The 16,517-nt window shown below is 46.5% G+C and overlaps 1 protein-coding gene across 1 annotated transcript in view; it reads right to left on the minus strand.

Annotated features, from left to right (window-relative positions):
- LOC126092933 (trichohyalin-like) overlaps positions 1-16,118 on the minus strand; it is a 199,083-nt gene extending 182,965 nt beyond the window's left edge. Inside the window, exons 1-2 of the mRNA XM_049908663.1 lie at positions 16,074-16,118; positions 5,365-6,064 (exon numbers count right to left, since the gene is read on the minus strand). Of these exons, the coding sequence (XP_049764620.1) occupies positions 5,365-6,064; positions 16,074-16,118 (745 nt within the window). The remainder of the gene's footprint in view (positions 1-5,364; positions 6,065-16,073) is intronic.
- Between the last annotated feature and the right edge of the window lie 399 nt (positions 16,119-16,517).

The raw sequence follows: 16,517 nt of genomic DNA on the forward strand, positions 1-16,517 counted from the left end.
CTCTGACCACAATTTATTGGTTATGAACTGTAGATTAAAACTGAAGAAACTGCAAAAAGGTGGGAATTTAAGGAGCTGGGACCTGGATAAACTGAAAGAATCAGAAGTTGTACAAAATTTCAGGGAGAGCATAAGGGAACAATTGACAGGAATGGGGGAAAGATGTACAGTAGAAGAAGAAAGGGTAGCTCTGAGGGATGAAATAGTGAAGGCAGCAGAGGATCAAGTAGGTAAAAAGATGAGGGCTAGTAGAACTCCTTGGGTAACAGAAGAAATATTGAATTTAATTGATGAAAGGAGAAAATATAAAAATGCAGTAAATGAAGCACGCAAAAAGGAATACAGACGTTTCAAAAATGAGATAGACAGGAAGTGCAAAATGGCTAAGTAGGGATGGCTAGAGGACAAATATAAGGATGTAGAGGCTTATCTCACTAGGGGTAAGATAGATACTGCCTACAGGAAAATTAAAGAGACCTTTGGAGAAAATGGAACCACTTGTATGAACATCAGGAGCTCAGACAGAAACCCAGTTCTAAGCAAAGAAGAGAAAGCAGAAAGGTGGAAGGAGTATATAGAGGGTCTATACAAGGGCAGTGTACTTCAGGACAATATTATGGAAATGGAAGTGGATGTAGATGAAGATAAAATGGAGATACGATACTGCGTGAAGAGTTTGACAGAGCACTGAAAGACCTGAGTCGAAACAAGGCCCCGGGAGTAGACAACATTCCATTATAACTACTAATGGCCTTGGGAGAGCCAGTCCTGACAAAACTCTACCATCTGGTGAGCAAGATGTATGAAACAGGCGAAATACCCTCAGACTTCAAGAAGAATATAATAATTCCAATCCCAAAGAAAGCAGGTGTTGACAGATGTGAAGATTACTGAACTATCAGTTTAATAAGTCACAGCTGCAAAATACTAACGCAAATTCTTTACAGAAGAATGGAAAAACTAGTAGAAGCCAATGTTGGGGAAGATCGGTCTGGATTCCATAGAAATATTGGAACACATGAGGCAATACTGACCTTACGACTTATCTTAGAAGAAAGATTAAGGAAAGGCAAACCTACATTTCTAGCAATTGTAGACTTAGATAAAGCTTTTGACAATGTTGACTGGAATACTCTCTTTCAAATTCTGAAGGTGGCAGGGGTAAAATACAGGAGAAAAAGGCTATTTACAGAATGAGATTTTCACTCTGCAGCGGAGTGTGTGCTGATATGAAACTTCCTGGCAGATTAAAACTATGTGCCCGACCGAGACTTGAACTCGGGACGTTTGCCTTTCGCGGACAAGTGCTCTACCATCTGAGCTACCAAAGCAAGACTAATGCCCGGTCCTCACAGCTTTACTTCCGCCAGTATCTCATCTCCTACCTTCCAAACTTTACAAAAGCTCTCCTGCGAACCTTGCAGAACTAGCACTTTTGAAAGAAAGGATATTGCGGAGACATGGCTTAGCCACAGCCTGGGGGATGTTTCCAGAATGAGGTTTTCACTCTGCAGTGGAGTGTGCACTGATATGAAAGTTCCTGGCCATTCCTTGCCCACAAAAGGCAAAGGTCCCCAGTTTGAGTCTCGGTCGGGCACACAGTTTTAATCTGCCAGGAAGTTTCAGGCTATTTACTGTTTGTACAGTAACCAGATGGCGGTTATAAGAGTTGAGCGGCATGAAAGGTAAGCAGTGGTTGGTAAGGGAGTGAGGCAGGGTTGTAGCCTCTCCTCGACATTATTCAATTTGTATATTGAGCAAGCAGTAAAGGAAACAAAAGAAAAATTTGGAGTAGGTATTAAAATCCATGGAGAAGAAATAAAAACTTTCAGGCTCACTGATGACATTGTAATTCTATCAGAGAAAGCAAAGGACTTCGAAGAGCAGTTAAACGGAATGGATAGTGTCTTGAAAGGAGGATATAAGATGAACATCAACAAAAGCAAAATGAGGATAATGGAATGTAGTCGAATTAAGTTGGGTGATGCTGAGGGAGTTAGATTAAGAAATGAGACACTTAAAGTAGTAAATGAGTTTTGCTATTTGGGGAATAAAATAACTGATGATGGTCGAAGTAGAGAGGATATAAAATGTAGACTGGCAATGGCAAGGAAAGTGTTTCTCAAGAAGAGAAATTTGTTAACATCGAGTATAGATTTAAGTGTCAGGAAGTTGTTTCTGAAAGTATTTGTATGGAGTGTAGGCATGTATGGAAGTGAAACATGGACAATAAATAGTTTGGACAATAAATAGTTTGGACAAGAAGAGAATAGAAGCTTTTGAAATGTGGTGCTACAGAAGAATGCTGAAGATTAGGTGGGTAGATCACATAACTAATAATGGAGTATTGAATAGAATTGGGGAGAAGAGGAGTTCGTGGCACGACTTGACAAAAAGAAGGGACCATTTAGTAGGACATGTTCTGAGGCATCAAGGGATCAGAAATGTAGCATTGGAGGGCAGTGTGGAGGGTAAAGATCGTAGAGGGAGACCAAGAGATGGATACACTAAGCAGATTCAGAAGGATGTGGGTTGCAGTAAGTACTGGGAGACGAAGCTTCCACAAGATAGGGTAGCATGGAGTGTTACATCAGACCAGTCTCAGGACTGAAGGCAACAACAACATCAATGACAACAACAACATGGTTGAAGGTGTAGATAAGAAAACTTGCAATCGTTCTTGCGATGAAGGCCCAAAATCTGCCAAAAACAAGAATGGCTGAAGGCCTGGACACAAGCTGTAAAAATTAAAGAATACATGCAGCTGAAGGCCTTAATTTAAAAAAAATATATTTCACCTAAATACTCGGCTGAAGGCCACACACCGCACATTTAACAACTTGGGACTTAGGGCCTGGATAACAAGAGTTTCTGATAGAAAAAACTTCCAAAATTTTAGTTACTAAACAAACAATCTTCAACTTAAAGTTGGCTGAAGGCCTTATTTTCAAATTAAGACAAACTAAATTGATATAAGGCTGGAGGCCTCACACAGTACACCAGAGGAAAATAAAAATCAGTCTGAAACCAAGAGAACAGTGGTGCTCAGAATTGTTCCAAGGGTCGGCCTGAGAAGGTAGCTCTAATGCAAGGTGAGGTAGGACAGGCAGCCAAGAGTAAGGTTAAATAATCAGATGGCAGCCCGACACAGGGTTGGCTGAAGGACCAACCAACAACCTAATCTATACCCTTCTGCCTGACCAATGGTATGATAATGGCAAATATCAGCTGAGGTCCAAAAACATTGAAAACATTAATTAAATGCGAAATAGTTGTGGTAGCAGTCATGTTCTGCCTCAGGAGGTCCAAGTAAGTCTCAGAAATGCATTAATAACAACAAATATGTACCAATGACATCTCTTAGTGAGAAATAAGGGCCCTACATAATTCATTTAGAGTTTGTGCATAGGACAGGATTTTTGCTCAGAACTCAACAGACCCTGTTGAAGGGCATTCTTAGTTTTGGCTACATGACACAACTGACATAAAGAAACCATTCCTCTCACATCACGGTCCATGGAGGGCCAAGTCAAATGCTCCTTAATTTTTCTGCAAGGTCTTATAAGTTCCTAACCAACGAAACATGAAAATAATGAAAACTGGGCACACCAGAGCTACTGGCAAACAGATCTTGAATTGCTTAGCATGTCCCACCCTTTTACACGAAATTCCCTTCTTAATAATGCACTCATCCAACAGTTTCCCATCCAACAGGCTTTGCTTAATGGATAACCATGGAGGGTCCTGATCCTAATGCTGAGCAACATCATCAAATAAGAATCCCAGTTGTATCATGTTCGCTGAGATTCCTGCCTCACTGTTTTTCCCGAGTGCCCTTACTAGGTGTAGATTCAGTGAACATCAGGCTGAGGACATCTGCAAGGACATTTACAGTGCCTTTTACATGTTTAACTTCAAATTGAAATTCAGAAATGCATACTGCCCACCAGGCGATATGGACAACTTTAAGTGGCCTGGCTAACACCCAGCTTAATGCTTGTCCATTTCTAGCTGAAATACCTGATGCTCAAGGTAAAAGCTGTATTTCTCCAGCGTGAACAAAACGGCCAATGCCTTGCACTCATAGATGGAATATTTAAGTTTGGCTCTGGTTAACCAACAAGACGCATACACCAATGGCTGCATCTGACCTTCAAACTCCTGGAGGAGGACAGCTGAAACACCTGCACTAGCTGCAATAAACCTTTTATGGACAATAAACCTTTTTATTAAAGTCCAGTACTCAGAGAATGGGAGGGTTGGCTATAGCTGCCTTAATGTGCTCAAGTGCAGCATCTTGGGCAGGTCCCCATTCAAAACACACTCATTTGCTGTGCACTTCATTTAAGGGAGCCGCCAACTGAGCAAAATTAGGGACAAAATGCCTAAAATAATTCGCCATGCCTGTGAACGTAGCAATTCCATGTTTCAGTAGGCAGAGGCAGAGCTCTTAATGCCTTATTTCATTACTGGTTGATGAAAATCCTCTTGACTTTATGCTTGGTGGCCTAAGGAGGACACCTGCTGCCTGGCTAACATCAATTTACTGGCTGTAACAGTTAACCTGGCTCTCTGCAACTTCAAAAATACTATCTGGATATCATCCAAATTGTCCTGAAACAAATGGCTATAAATGACTGAGTCGTCCAAATAATTATACATACAGACTAATATCAAGTCTCGAAGGATACTATCCAGCAAACGAGTAAGAACAGCTGTACCAGTAGCCAAATCAAAGGAAACCCTGTTAAACTCAATCTGATTTCAATCAGTACAAAATGCTGTAACATGTTTACATTCTTCAGCAAAGGAAATCTGATAATAGGCTTGGTTCAAATCAAGGACGGTAGTAAATGAGTTATGAAGATCAGGTAGAGGAACAGATTCAAGGACAACCTTGGTGTTCAGGTGCTGGTAGTCAACAACAGCGCCCCCCCCCCCCCCCCTCCCCTGCGGGTCCGGGGATTAGAATAGGCCCGAGGTATTCCTGCCTGTCGTAAGAGGCGACTAAAAGGAGTCCATCCCCCTCACAGGGGTAGTTAGCGCCTGCGTCCAGAGACGGACGGTTCCACATCCTATAATTGTGGTCTTTTTGGTTTTTCACTTCTCGTTTCTTCCTTCCTTTTGTTGGTTCCTTTCTTTGTTCTACTCCACCACACTGTCTTCCTACTCTTTCCCTTGACTTCTCCTTGCCTTCTCATTGCCTTCTTCTCCTTGCCTTCTCATTGCCTTTTTCTCCTTGCCTTCTCCTTGCCTTCTCCTTGCCTTCTCCTTGCCTTCTCCTTGACTTCTCCTTGACTTCTCCTTGACTTCTCCTTGACTTCTCCTTGACTTCTCCTTGACTTCTCCTTGACTTCTCCTTGCCTTCTCCTTGCCTTCTCCTTGCCTTCTCCTTGCCTTCTCCTTGCCTTCTCCTTGCCTTCTCCTTGCCTTCTCCTTGCCTTCTCCTTGCCTTCTCCTTGCCTTCTCCTTGCCTTCTCCTTGCCTTCTCCTTGCCTTCTCCTTGCCTTCTCCTTGCCTTCTCCTTGCCTTCTCCTTGCCTTCTCCTTGCCTTCTCCTTGCCTTCTCCTTGCCTTCTCCTTGCCTTCTCCTTGCCTTCTCCTTGCCTTCTCCTTGCCTTCTCCTTGCCTTCTCCTTGCCTTCTCCTTGCCTTCTCCTTGCCTTCTCCTTGCCTTCTCCTTGCCTTCTCCTTGCCTTCTCCTTGCCTTCTCCTTGCCTTCTCCTTGCCTTCTCCTTGCCTTCTCCTTGCCTTCTCCTTGCCTTCTCCTTGCCTTCTTCTCCTTGCCTTCTTCTCCTTGCCTTCTTCTCCTTGCCTTCTCCTCCTTGCCTTCTCCTCCTTGCCTTCTCCTCCTTGCCTTCTTCTCCTTGCCTTCTTCTCCTTGCCTTCTTCTCCTTGCCTTCTTCTCCTTGCCTTCTTCTCCTTGCCTTCTTCTCCTTGCCTTCTTCTCCTTGCCTTCTCCTTGCCTTCTTCTCCTTGCCTTCTCCTTGCCTTCTTCTCCTTGCCTTCTCCTTGCCTTCTCCTTGCCTTCTTCTCCTTGCCTTCTCCTTGCCTTCTTCTCCTTGCCTTCTCCTTGCCTTCTTCTCCTTGCCTTCTCATTGCCTTCTTCTCCTTGCCTTCTCATTGCCTTCTTCTCCTTGCCTTCTCATTGCCTTCTTCTCCTTGCCTTCTCTGGTCTCCACCTCGGCATTTGAGACCGTCTGTCTTCTTGCTCCCTCTCTCTCTTCTTTTTTCTCTTCTTTCTTCCTTCCTCCCTGTGCATGCCTGAAGGCCGACCCATGCGTTCGCACGCATAGCCGGTGACGGGGTAACGCGTAAGTCCCCGCCCTGGGTAGACATGTAAGGCACGCGCGTACCCCCTGGTAAAGGCCAGGCCTGGGGAGGGGTGATTGCCTGAGCTGATACCTTCTGACCATGCTGATTGGTCCCTCCGTCTGTTTCTCGGGAGGTGTGACTTGAGGTGTAAACATTCCCCTAAGGCGGGAGTGCCCTCTGAGAGGGTCCCCACAAGGAAGGAGCGCGCCATCGGAGGCGCTGGCAATCATGGGGGAATCCTCCGCAATGGATTCTACTCCATCTCTCTTGACTTCTGCCCAAAAACGGAAACGTGACCAGCCACCAGTGACAAAAGTACTACCGCCTGCCCCACAGTTCCTCGTCGTTTCTCGATCTGAGGACGGAAAGGATTTTTCCTCTGTCAACCCTTTCGTTATCCAGAAGGGCGTAGATGACATAACCGGATCTGTCAAATCTTGTACCAGATTGCGTAACGGTACCTTATTACTAGAAACTGAGAGTGCCTTTCAGGCACAAAAACTGCTTCGGGCCACACTCCTGTACACGTTCCCTGTCCGGGTGGAGGCCCACCGAACTTTGAATTCGTCTCGTGGTGTAGTCTATACTAGCTCCCTCGACGGATTGACTGACGAGGAGCTTCAATCTTTCTTCGCTGAGCAGGGCGTGACGGCTGTCCATAGGGTCATGAAAAAGGTCAACAATGACCTTGTACCGACCCGGACACTTTTCTTGACCTTCGATAGTGTTAAGCTGCCATCGCGCATCAAGGCGGGCTAAGAGGTTATTTCTGCTCTCCCCTATGTCCTGACACCTACGCGCTGCTACCAGTGTCAGCGTTTCAATCACACTCGACAGTCTTGTTCCAATGTGGCTAAATGTGTCACTTGTGGCAGGGATGACCATGAGGGTGACTGTCCACCTCCGTCTCCTCGTTGTGTGAACTGTCAGGGTGCCCATGCCGCATCCTCCCGCGACTGTCCTGTCTATAAGGAAGAACGCTGCATCCAAGAAATTCGGGTCAAAGAGAAAGTGTCCACCTCGGCTGCTCGCAAGCTATTGGCTAGTAGGAAGCCCACGCTGCTCCCAGCGGGGAAATACAGCACTGTCCTTGCCTCTCCTCGGACTACCAGGGAGGTCGCCACCCAGACATGCGATCTGACCTTCAGCACCACGGTCGTCCATTCGGCCAGTGCTAAGATCGCGCGGTCGACATGTCCTCTTCCTCCCATCACCCAACAGACACCAGCCCCTTCATCAGCTTCTGCTAAGACGAAGACCCCGAAGTCAGATGCACGGGCCTTCAAGAAGGAACCATCCTGTGCAGATTTCCTACGTACCTCGACCTCCCAGCCTTCGACCGGTACTTCCACCAAACGTCCTTCCAAGAAGGCTCATAGGAAGCACAGTTCTCCTTCTCCGCCACGGCGCATTTCTTCTCCTGCGCCACCCAGCGGTTGCCGCCCCAGGCCGTCATACTTTTCGCCTGGCCGCACCGCTGGTAGCCGTACATCTGGCCGTTCACCGGCGGAGGAAGCTCCCCCTCCCGGCCATCCTCCCGAGATGGCCGATGAACCTATAGACCCAATGGACGATGACTGTCCGCCTACTGATAGCGACGGCAGTGCTCGCTCAAAGCCAGGCCCTCAGCGGCCTTCGAGGTGACCCCTTCTTTTATCGTCCTTTTCTTACGATGGCACTTATTAACTGGAATATTCGCAGCATTCGCTCCAACAGAGAGGACTTGAAGTTGCTGCTCCGCTTGCACCGTCCGCTCGTCATAGCCCTCCAGGAAACGAAGCTATGCCCATGCGATCAAATTGCCTTGGCACACTACACCTCTGTGCGTTTTGACCTACCCCCTGTGGTAAGTATCCCAGCTCATGGAGGGGTTATGTTGCTGGTCTGGGATGATATTTACTACGATCCCATCACGTTGCACACCGGCCTGCAGGCAGTTGCCATCCGCATTACTCTCCCCACTTTTACGTTTTCCTTTTGTACCGTTTACACTCCCTCGTCATCTGCCGTTACCAGGGCAGACATGATGCAACTTATTGCTCAGCTACCTGCACCATTTTTGTTAACTGGAGACTTCAATGCCCACCATCCCCTTTAGGGCTCTCCAGCATCCTGCCCGAGGGGCTCCTTGTTAGCAGACCTTTTCAACCAGCTCAATCTTGTCTGCCTCAATACTGGCGCCCCTACTTTTCTTTCGGACACATCTCACACCTATTCCCATTTAGACCTCTCTATATGTACTCCCCAACTTGCACGCCGGTTTGAGTGGTATGCACTTGCTGATACATATTCGAGCGACCACTTCCCGTGTGTTATCCATCTCCTGCAGCATACTCCCTCTCCGTGCTTCTCTAATTGGACCATCTCCAAGGCAGACTGGGGGCTCTTCTCTTCCAGGGCGACCTTTCAGGATCAAACCTTCCCAAGCTGCGATCGTCAGGTCGCACACCTCACGGAAGTCATTCTCGCTGCTGCTGAATATTCCATCCCTCACCCTACTTCTTCTCCACGTCGCGTACCGGTCCCCTGGTGGACCGCAGCATGTAGAGACGCTTTACGTGCTCGTCGACGTGCTTTACGCACATTTAAACGCCACCCTACAGTGGCGAATTGTATCAATTATAAACGATTACGTGCTCAGTGTCGTCGTATTATCAAAGACAGCAAGAAAGCCAGCTGGGCTGCTTTCACAAGCACCTTCAACAGTTTTACTCCTTCTTCTGTAGTCTGGGGTAGCCTGCGCCAGCTATCTGGCACTAAGGTCCACTCACCAGTTTCTGGCTTGAAGGTCGCGAATGACGTCCTTGTGGCCCCTGAGGCTGTCTCCAATGCCTTCGGCCGCTTTTTCGCAGAGGTTTCGAGCTCCGCTCATTACCACCCTGCCTTCCTCCCCCGCAAACAGGCAGAGGAGGCTAGACCACCTAACTTCCACTCCTCGAATTGTGAAAGTTATAATGCCCCATTCATCGCATCTGGATTGAGGGACATGTTCCCGCATGCTGGCGCGAGTCTATTGTTGTCCCGATTCCTAAGCCGGGGAAGGACAAGCACTTGCCTTCCAGTTATCAACCTATCTCGCTTACCAGCTGTGTGTGTAAAGTGATGGAGCGAATGGTTACCTCTCGATTAGTTTGGCTGCTCTAGTCTCGACGCCTACTTACCAATGTACAATGTGGATTTCGTAGGCGCCGCTCTCTGTTGACCATCTGGTTACCTTGTCGACCTTCATTATGAATAACTTCTTGCGGAAGCGTCCAACCGCGGCTGTGTTCTTTGATTTGGAAAAGGCTTACGACACCTGTTGGAGGGCGGGCATTCTCCGCACCATGCATACATGGGGCCTTCGCGGTTGCCTCCCTCTTTTTATTCGTTCCTTTTTATTGGATCGACAGTTCAGGGTACGTGTGGGTTCTGTCCTGTCCGACACCTTTCGCCAGGAGAATGGGGTGCCACAGGGCTCAGTTTTGAGTGTCGCTCTCTGCGCCATCACGATCAATCCAATAATGGATTGCCTCCCAGCTGATGTATCAGGCTCCCTTTTCGTGGACGATTTTACCATCTATTGCAGCGCGCAGTGTACACGTGTCCTGGAGCGCTGTCTTCAGCGTTCTCTTGACCGTCATTACTCCTGGAGTGTCGCCAATGGCTTCCGTTTTTCTGCCGAGAAGACGGTCTGTATTAACTTCTGGCACTACAAAGAGTTTCTCCAACCGTCCTTACGACTCGGTCCCGTTGCTCTCCCAGTCGTGGAGACAACCAAATTTTTAGGCCTTACCTTTGACAGGAAACTTAGCTGGTCTCCACATGTGTCATATTTGGCCGCCCGTTGTACCCGTTCTTTAAATGTCCTCTGTGTTCTCAGTGGTATGTTGTGGGGAGCGGATCAAACCGTCCTACTTCGTCTATATCGGTTGATCGTCCACTCCAAGCTGGATTATGGGAGCTTCATATACTCCTCTGCACGGCCATCCATCTTATGTCGCCTCAACTCCATACAACATCGGGGTTTACGACTTGCGATCGGAGCATTTTATACCAGTCCCGTAGAGTGTCTTCATGCTGACGCTGGCGAATTGCCACTCACCTACCGGCGCGATATACTGCTTTGTCGGTATGCCTGTCGGCTACTGTCAATGCCCGACCATCCGTCTTATCGTTCCTTTTTTGACGACTCTCTTGACCGTCAATACGGGTTGTATGTCTCTGCCCTGCTACCCCCTGGAGTTCGCTTTCGTCACCTCCTTCAACACCTTGATTTTTCACTCCCTGCAACCTTTCGAGTGGGCGAGAGCCACACGCCACCTTGGCTCCAGGCTGAGGTCCGTGTTCACCTTGACCTCAGCTCGCTCCCAAAAGAGGTCACCCCCGGTTCGGTCTACCACTCCCATTTTTTGGAACTTCGTTCGAAGTTCATCAACATGACTTTCATTTATACAGTTGGCTCTAAGACCAATGACGGGGTCAGGTGTTCCTTTATTGTTGGGGCACAAAGTTTCAAATACCGGCTCCATGGCCATTGTTCGGTCTTCACAGCTGAGCTCTTTGCCCTCTACCAGGCTGTTCTTTACAGCTGCCGCCACCAACATTCTGCTTATGTCATCTGCTCAGATTCCCTGAGCGCCATCCAGAGCCTCAGTGATCCGTACCCGGTTCACCCTTTCGTACACCGGATCCAACGCTCTCTTCAGCAGCTGGTGGACGTCGGTTCTCTGGTTAGCTTTATGTGGGTTCCTGGCCATGTCGGTATCCCTGGGAACGAAGCTGCAGATGCCGCAGCCAAGGCTGCGGTCCTCCAGCCTCGGACAGCTTCTTGTTGTGTCCCTTCGTCCGATTTTAGCAGGGTCATTTGTCGGTGCATTTTCTCGCTGTGGCATGCCGATTGGGCTGCACTTACAGACAACAAGCTTAGGGCCTTAAAACCTCTTCCCGTGGCTTGGACGTCCTCCTCACGCCCTTCTCGGCGGGAGGAGGTAGTTTTGGCCTGGTTAAGAATTGGACACTGCCGGTTCAGCCATCGCCATCTGCTGACGGCTGTGCCGGAGCCGTTCTGCCCATGTGGGCACTTGCTGACGGTTCGACACATTTTAATGTCCTGTCCAGATTTTAACACACTGCGCCTAGATCTTAACCTGCCAAATACTTTCGATGCCATTTTAGCGGATGACCCATGAGCAGCTGCTCGTGTTCTTTGTTTTATCAATTTGACAAACCTGTCTAAGGACATTTGATGATGCTGTTTTTTAATCCTATGCTGGCAGTCTGTCTTTTATTGTGTTTTCCCTTTTAGTTGTTGGTGTCAACTTGTGCCTCGCGGTGCATTCTTAGTCAGGGCGCTAATGACCATTGAAGTTGTGTGCCCTAAAACCACAAAAAAAACAAAAAAAAAGGCCTAAAATCCCTCTCTTGATCCTTATGGAGAAGGAATATGGAGGAAGCATGGGCAGAAGTTGAAGGCCTAATAACCCCCTTGCTCAAGTATTTTGGATATTTTAGCTCTCAGTATCTTCACCTTAGGTGGTGAGAGGCAATGCAGGGACTGAAACTTCCTGGCAGATTAAAACTGTGTGCCGGACCGAGACTCTAACTTGGGACCTTTGCCTTTCGCGGGCAAATGCTCCACCAACTGAGCTACCCAAGCACGACTCACACCCTGTCCTCACAGCTTTACTTCTGCCAGTACCTCGTCTCCTACCTTCCAAACTTTACAGAAGCTCTCCTGCGAACCTTGCAGAACTAGCACTCCTGAAAGAAAGGATATTGTGGAGACATGGCTTAGCCACAGCCTGGGGGATGTTTCCAGAATGAGATTTTCACTCTGCAGTGGAGTGTGCGCTGATATGAAACTTCTTGGAAGATTAAAACTGCCAGGAAGTTTCATATCAGCACACACTCTGCTGCAGAGTGAAAATCTCATTCTAATGCAGGGACTGCTTAACAGGAATACTGACAGATAGATGGATATGATAATTAAGAACATTAGTTACGCCCAACCTACCAGAAAGAAGTTCAGGGAACCTCTGTAGCAAATCCTGTAACTGACATACCTGATATGGGGAGAGATGGGTGAGATCAAACTCATTAGGCACAGCCCCAACAGCCAGGATACTGGCATTTGGATGCACAGTACATTTAGCACACTTATAGACACCAAAGTTCTCCACAGGAGCAAACTTAAAGATGGTGTGCCCAGAATAGTCAGACTAACCCAGTTTTATTGATGAAATCGCACACCAAAATCAAATCAACTGGCAGCTTCTTGACCAAGGCTAATGACAAGGGCCAGGAGAAATCAACAACTGATATACTTGCCCAGACCAAACCATGCAGAGGCAACACCTGGCCATTGGCCTTTCGACATCTCTGCTCCGGAGAAGGGACCGACCGAAGTTTTGTAAGATAATCAAATTCAAGAAACCATTCAAAGATCAATAGTGAAAGGGAGCTACCAGAATCAAAGACAGCACAAATCAGTTCCCCACCTGTTCAAGAACAAATTTAAGGCAAGGGCAGTGATTGGGGAGTGATAACATGGTTACACGAAGGTTTAAAGTCTAGATACCAAGGTCACTGCACAGACTGGCATCATTTATTGGCTCTTGGCGTGCGAGGTTGAAAGCAAGAGCACACCAAATGAGCTGTGTTACTGCACCTGAAACAATGCTGGGGTTCCCTTTTAATGGCCTCAGCTGATATAGGCAATTTGGAATTTCCCTTGACAACGCCTGTGGCCTGGCCGTTAACTTCATGACATACATAATTTGCAAGCGGCAACGCAGATATTGGTACAACAGCAGCACTGAGCTCTTCCCAGGTTGGAGGATGATCACAAAAACAAAATTGCAACTTACCCACTGCTCGCATTTTGCTAAGAACAATACACACCAACACCCATTCTGGCAAATCAATCAATCAAGGCCAAGCAGGCCATCTTTAGTCTCTAGACATACTGATGTAACTCCTCTTTATCCTGCTGCATCCTCCAAATGTAACAACACTTGAGCTGTTTCCAAACTCCAGTGGTCAATTGCTGGTTAATGAAAAGCTCCCTCAATTGCTATAAGGAACCCCCTTCTGCCATGGTTCAGGATAGGATGATCCGCAACTCACCACTAGCTAATGGGAACAATAGTGACAAAACTACTTGGTGTGGAATATGAAAGGCAGAAACATGTTGTTAAAGATGAACCAACAACTATAAGTTTTTGACTTGCTCTCAAGTTGATCTACAACTAATTCAGTAATATGTTGAAAGAAATACACCAGAGGATTAGGCAATTTGGCAAATGCTGCATATAACTTTTCAGAAGATATAACACCACCACTCCCGGGCTGGCTCCTGGTTCCCCCTTGATATAGCAAGTCCCGCTTTTCAGTCCTCTCCCCATCCAATTCTAAACATGTAAGCTTACACTGCAATGCATTAACCAAAGACCCCTATTTGACATTTAATTTTTTATGATGATACTCCAAACCTAACCTGCCTAAATCTGCTATCCAATTGGTTAAATGCACTAACTGTGCCTCCATCCTGTCCAGTTGACTGTCACTAGGTTGAGTGCCTTCCAAAACACAAATGGTGTCCTCAAGGCCCCTAACAGCCTTGAACAAATATTCCAAGGCTACTTCTATTTCACCCAGCATCTGTGCTGTGATGTCAACCAGGTGAAGAATGGTAACACGCAAGCAGGCCACTAAGTCTGGAACACTGCCCTCAATAGGCTAACGCCTTATCGCCAACTCATAAACAAGGTGGCCGTTTCTAAACAGGTCAATTCCTGGGCACTGCCTGACCACCATCAAAATAAGTCAGATGAAATGATCAACAACCAAAACAATATGATGCAACAGTAACAGAAATAAAATTCAAACTAACAGTAACTGGAATTGCAGTATCACAATTGTAAGCAAGCTCTGCTACCAGTTGAAATCTGGTTTCGCAGACCAAGGTGGTGATCTAAAAACTGGTTTTGCAGGATAGACCAAATCAGGTAATGGTTGTGGAGGGGCTGTAATCAGTTACTGTTAGTTGCACTAAACACACAAACATTATCCTAAGAACCAACTAATTACACATTGCCTTAAAAGGATCAAATTAAAAAGATATGGCTGAGGGCCTAGTTCACAAAACTTGCAGTACCTCCTGGGCTGAAGACCCAGAACCACACCAAAAATAAGAACGGTTGAAGGCCTGAAAACAAGTTATAAAAATTACTTTCAAGAATAAATGCAGCTAAAGGCCTTACTTAAAAGAAATTATTTCACATAAATGCTTGGCTGAAGGCTACACACAAGACATTGAACAATTCAGGGCTTAGTTCCTGGATAACAAGAATTTCAGATATAGCAAATTAAAAAAAAAATAGATTTAATAAATAAATTTTCAAAATTTTAATTTAAGATGGCTGAAGGCCTTTCCTTAAAAATATTTAACATAAAAGTTAGGATGATGGCCACACACTGGACATTTAACAACTCAGGACTTAGGGCCTGGATAACAAGAATTTCAGATCTAACAAACTTTCAAGATTTTAGTTATTAAACAAATGAAACTTAAAATTTTAATTTAAGTTGGCTGAAGGCCTTATTTTAAAATTAAAACAAACTAAATTAATTAATAGAAGGCTGAAGGCCTTGCACAGTACATCAGACTAAACTGAAAATCACAATCTATAACCAAGAGAACAGTAGTGCTCAGAAGTGTTCCAAGGGTCAGCCTGAGAAAGTAGCTCTAACATAAGGTGAGGTGAGGCAGGCAGCCAAGAGTAAGGTTAAATAATTGGATGGCAGCCCAACCCAGGGACGGCTGAAGGATCGACCAGCAACCTAATAAATTTCCCTCTGCCCAACGAACAGTATGACAATGGAAAATATCAGCTGAGAACGAAGATATCACCCACACTTCATCTTCAAAATTGGCGTCTAAAAACAGCTAAGGCATAATAACCACTCATAAGAAAAAATATGAACAAATAACCAAAAGGCTGTGCAACAACATGCCATGCCAGACAGAATCAACATGGCAAGGAACAAAAACACTGCCAGAAAACTACACTAAAGACCAGGGGTAGGTAACTGGGGCATTAATGGCCACAAGGCAGAAAATACTGCTGGTGTGCTTCACTGATAAGTAACAAACAGTTTAACAATTAGAGACCATGTAGGAAGATGGCTGCAAAATTTAGCCAATTCCAACACACCATACTTTGCTGCTAGCTGGAATGGCTCAGGAAGCAACAATGAGCAATGAACGAAGAGATGTCTCATCAGTTGAGGTTTCATTACAGGTTAACTGATCACTCATATTCAGTGTTCATGTTTAGTGGGCAATGAAATTTGTTGTTCTCACAGCTAGTGCCTCACAATCTGAACGCATGTGCACACCGCCAGCGAGCCTGGCGTGACCTCGCACTGCAGAGACTTCCTCGCTGCTCTGTCTCAAACTGACAGGTTGCGCCCCCCCCCCCCCCCCCACACACACACATGGAAAAATAGTGGTCACACCAAAGATGGTACAGAAGTACTAGCATCGATGAGTGCTGCTGCTGCCACTGACAGAGGCAAGTCAGCAACTCATTAATGGTAGTAACTCAGGGAGAAATGATGCCAGTGAATAGTAGCAAAATGCCAAACAAATGGCATCAATGTGAGCTGGCCACAGCTCAGTATGTGCATTGGCAGCACATTTCTTGTGAGTCTGTTGTTGGCCTCTATCAATATTCTCACAACCTCACACCAGGCAGGTGTGCTGGTGCTAGCTTACGTCAGCACACTTAGTTGCAGCAACCAACAACACTCTGTGTGGCATGAGGATGGGTTGTAAGGCACCAGTCAGATGCTAAACAACACACTCCACCACATTCCTATTATGTCTCCTACTTTCTCCTGTTTCTGTACTCATAAGTTTCTGCTCCTGTCTCTCCTCTCTACAAAGGAGCCAGCAGAGAAATATCTCCCCTCCCCTCCCCCTCCCCCTCCCCCTCCCCCAAGGGTCCACAACTCTCTTGTGGATACATCCGTGGTGAGCACGACACACCGAACTACCTGTAGTGCAGGTCTCTTTCCTTTCTGGGCTGCATACCTTCCTCTCCCCCATAATCCCCCATTTCCCATAATCCCCCTCTCCGCCACGGCGTGTCTCATCTACAGCACCATCTGGTGGTAACTGCCCTCGGCCATCTTCTGTGTCACCAATGCGTACTGCTGA

This window comes from Schistocerca cancellata, chromosome 7 (assembly GCF_023864275.1).
Source record: "Schistocerca cancellata isolate TAMUIC-IGC-003103 chromosome 7, iqSchCanc2.1, whole genome shotgun sequence".
NCBI classification, from domain to species: Eukaryota; Metazoa; Arthropoda; class Insecta; order Orthoptera; family Acrididae; genus Schistocerca; species Schistocerca cancellata.